Source organism: Hakea prostrata, chromosome 10, assembly GCF_041222555.1.
Source record: "Hakea prostrata isolate BN-2017 chromosome 10, UWA_Hpros_2, whole genome shotgun sequence".
NCBI lineage: Eukaryota > Viridiplantae > Streptophyta > Magnoliopsida > Proteales > Proteaceae > Hakea > Hakea prostrata.
The window spans coordinates 4,076,229-4,080,401 of NC_142609.1; the positions used below are offsets into that span (position 1 = coordinate 4,076,229).

Below are 4,173 nucleotides of genomic sequence, written 5' to 3' on the forward strand. Positions count from 1 at the left end.
TATTCATTTTCTACCTAAATGCCAAAAATATCACTTGGTTGATTTCTGACTGTCCGATTAGAATCCTTTTTTCAATGTAACTGACTAAATAATAACGTCCTCAGTCGAGATTCCCACTTGCACTTTCACAGATATCAACGTGGCATTCTCCAGATCGTTCTTACCAGTTATTGGGAACCATCGACCTTTCAACCCTTAGATCCTAGAATCCAACGGTTACAATGGCATTCGTCCAAAGGAGCGCAATTTAAAAACATAGTTTAGAAGCAGAGAAAAATCATGTCAGTATGAAATATCTTTTAAGCTTCCAGCCTTAAATGCCTCAGCCAACCCTTCTGCTCTATCGTCTCCTGCCTACCTTTTCCTGTTTCTTCTCCGGCTTCTTCTCCTGTCGCTTTCACTGAAGCGAGAGGTGGAGCGATCTCGACGATCTGTGCTGCTTGAAGGTATGTTCATGGCGATTTCCTCTCTCATGTGTTGCTTTAATTCTGCTTTTACGTATTCCATGTATCATCTGCTTCGGGAAATCTGATCTGATCATCTGGATCCGTGGTTGTTAGTGTCAGTTTGGATTGTTATGCTAGTTTTTCTCTGTGCGTGGATCTCTCGCGTTGTTTATCTATTTTTAGGTTTCTCTTAGATTTCTTGTGAAAATACTGCTTTTTTAGATGTCGCTTTGCATAATTTCGTTGCTCAATTGTGCTTTGTTTCTCGCATTATCTTCGGGAGTTACTTTTCGGTGTCGTCGTGTTTCTTTTACAAGTTAGAACTATTTTGCATGTAGATCCATTAAGTTCAGTCATGTGGTCCTAATTTATTTGATTAAATAATGGAGTTCTCACCCCGGTTTTAGCGTCTGCTACTGTCATGTTTCATTTAGATATTTGAACTAATTGCTGAGTAGATTTTTTGGAAGTTACAGTTGAATGGTTCGGTCCTTTTTTTCTTTTTAAAAAGAGCTTCCCCCTCTAATTCATAGATCGGAGCCATATTCGTTCTCGGTGTTCACTCTGTTATTGTGCTGTGGATTCAAGCTGGTAACTTGAATCATATCATCATCTGTTATGTTTTACCTTGATATTGTATTCTCTAACTTAAGAAGATTATTGAGTATTATCAATTTGTGTTGGGATTCATTTCATAGTGAGGAATAATCCGTTTATGTACCTATCCGTTGATGTAGAGTTTTATGTGTTTTTCATAATGAGCAGGACAATCAAAAGCAAAGCTCCAGTTCGCTGAAACATTATTGAAATATGATTGCCCCCCCCCCCCCCTTCCCCTCTTCCTTTCTCCTCCTTTAGGTTCACCTATAATACTTGATCGTGAAACCCATCTTTCTGCATGTGATTTATGTTACTCTGATGTTTTTCCTTGATGTTTTTGTTTTCAAATATTAGAGACGGTTACCACTTTAGTTTACTCTGTAACCCCTGCTTCAGCTGGTCAGTTTAGCTAGCGTTATGACTTCATTTTTGCTTAGGATTGTTATCATTCAATATTGTTTTTGGTGCCTTGGTCAAATTGTTATCGGTTATGTTTATCGTATTCATTTTGGAGTTCACTGTGACGTTATTTGGATTGTGGGATTCCTCTGTTTCCTTTGTATTCGGATGTTTTGTTTTTCATGGTATGAGCAAAGCCTGATAGTCCTTTTTCTTTTTTTATTAAAAAGGTAATGAATCTTCAAAAGCTATGCCTGCTTTGTCTTACTGCTAGTTTCTAATTTCAGGTTTTACATTTGCAGTATATGATGGCTGGTGATCGGCCTCAGCACCCAACGGTCCTTCAAAAAGTTACTGGACAACTCAATCTTGGGTCTAGTATTTCCCGTGATGTGCCAGCACACCATGTTGGCTTCAATAGACCAGCTATTTCTCAAAGGCGTTTTTCATATGGGAACTTTTGCAACTCAAATCTGCAGTCCCCATTGACACAGGCATGCAATGGGAACGTTGATCTGTCTATGGTTTCCTCAGCTACATCTCCAATCTTTGTTCAAGCCCCCAAGGAGAAAAACCTCACCACCTTTGGTATTGATTTTCTAATGGGTGGAGTATCTGCAGCTGTATCCAAAACTGCTGCTGCACCTATTGAGCGTGTTAAGCTTTTGATTCAAAATCAAGATGAAATGATCAAGACTGGTCGACTTTCTCAGCCTTACAAAGGCATTGGCGAGTGTTTTAGCCGTACAATAAAGGAAGAAGGGATATTGGCATTGTGGAGAGGGAACACTGCTAATGTGATTCGTTACTTCCCCACACAGGTTGGACTTTCTACCGTAGTTAGTAATTTTTTCCCCAATTGAAACGTTCTTTTTAACAATCCAGATTTGTTCTAGGCCTTGAACTTCGCTTTTAAGGATTACTTCAAGAGGTTGTTCAACTTCAAGAAAGAGAAAGATGGATACTGGACATGGTTTGCAGGCAACTTGGCATCTGGTGGTGCTGCCGGTGCTTCATCCCTTCTATTTGTTTATTCACTTGATTATGCTCGAACCCGTCTGGCTAATGATGCCAAGGCAGCAAAGAAAGGTGGAGAAAGACAATTTAATGGTCTTGTTGATGTTTACCGGAAGACAATCCAGTCAGATGGTATTGCTGGCCTTTACCGTGGTTTCAACATCTCATGTGTTGGAATTATTGTTTACCGTGGTCTCTACTTTGGATTATATGATTCTTTGAAACCAGTCGTTCTAACTGGAAAGTGGCAGGTTAGTAACTCTTGCATGGCTTTTTTAGGTGGAGAAAAAGATATTTTGGTGATACCCCTTTCCCAGTGCATTAGGCACCTGTTACCTTCAGTCAATTGGATCCAAGCTTTACCTATACATTTGATTCACTGTATCATCCAAGCAGTTGTTATGTTTGGTTCCTTGCTCGCCAATTTGATGCTTACAAATGGGTTATTGTTTTTTGATGAATTTCAGGATAGTTTCTTCGCTAGTTTCGCACTGGGTTGGCTCATCACCAACGGTGCTGGTCTTGCATCTTACCCAATTGACACTGTTCGAAGAAGAATGATGATGACCTCTGGTGAAGCAGTTAAGTACAAGAGCTCATTCGATGCGTTCGGACAGATCTTGAAGAATGAGGGAGCCAAGTCCTTGTTCAAGGGTGCTGGAGCAAACATTCTCCGTGCAGTTGCAGGTGCTGGTGTGCTTGCCGGCTATGACAAGTTGCAGCTGATTGTTTTCGGAAAGAAGTACGGATCTGGCGGAGGCTAATTTGAAGATTCCTCTTCATAAGCTACCGACTAGCCTTAGATGGTGATGAAAAAGTTAATTTAGTTTCCTAGGGAGAATTTGTCTTGCGAATTTTTGTTCTTTTGAATAATTTAGTTTCAGAGGGAGGGATTGAGAAGGATTTGTCCCTAACCAGTTTTTTTTTTCTTTTCTTGGTTGGAGTCTTCTTTTGATTCTATTCAAAGAAGAGGTTGTAAGCGTATTTCCCTGAGAGTAATTGGTTTTCTGAACCAAGGCATATATCAGTATATCAGTATAAGTTAATTTGAATCTGCTGAGTTCTTAAATTTTGCTCTTATTTATCCTCTCTTCTAATCCTAGATCCCTGTTGAGTTTGTGTTTGTAGAACATACAATCCATTGTTCCAACTGACAAACTTACTCTGTTTTGGTGTTCTTCTCATTTATTTTTTTTCATTTTTTTTTTTTAATGAGACTCTGTTTACCCAAAATTGTTGCACCAAATTGAATCATGTTTCCTCCTTCCAATTTTGTAAACACTTGTGATGAAAATGTTATTACTGAATAGTTTGGTGCACCTGATGGATCGTTGTATACTAATTTTTGGTCCATTATAGGTGGATTGGATTCTACCTGTATCAAATTGAATAAATGTTATCAATGGTTGGTTAGTTAAGTGGTTAAAAATCCAATCTCCCATGGAGAAATCTTGGGTTCGCAGCCACCCATCTGGATATTAGTGAAGAACCTCCAACCTAGCTAAACACACCTTCTCCACTAGTAAAAAGGAAAATACAATCTACTGACATTTAGAGCTTCATCAGCCCCCTTCTGGATGAGGATAACCGAAAAACTAGTTGGAGTCTTCAACTTTGATGCTTGAATGAACTGGCTTTTTTACCCAAAAGAGGAAAAAAAAACCCACCTACATCACATTGAGATCCAATGCTATAATTCTTTTGTATATTT

At 39.0% G+C, this 4,173-nt stretch overlaps 1 protein-coding gene across 2 annotated transcripts; it reads left to right on the top strand.

Annotated features, from left to right (window-relative positions):
• The first annotated feature begins 295 nt into the window (after positions 1 to 295).
• Positions 296 to 3,559, top strand: LOC149001579 (ADP/ATP translocase, mitochondrial-like). Of its 2 annotated transcripts, none has more exons than XM_089137713.1 (4): positions 296 to 446; positions 1,733 to 2,266; positions 2,342 to 2,713; positions 2,930 to 3,559. In XM_089137713.1, exons 2-4 carry the CDS (start codon positions 1,751 to 1,753, stop codon positions 3,224 to 3,226), a joined length of 1,185 nt encoding a protein of 394 aa, XP_088993839.1. In that variant the 5' UTR covers positions 296 to 446; positions 1,733 to 1,750; the 3' UTR covers positions 3,227 to 3,559. The 2 variants fall into 2 exon arrangements, with proteins under 2 accessions (XP_088993839.1, XP_088993838.1); XM_089137712.1 differs by having other exon boundaries at positions 1,748 to 2,266.
• Positions 3,560 to 4,173: the final 614 nt, after the last annotated feature.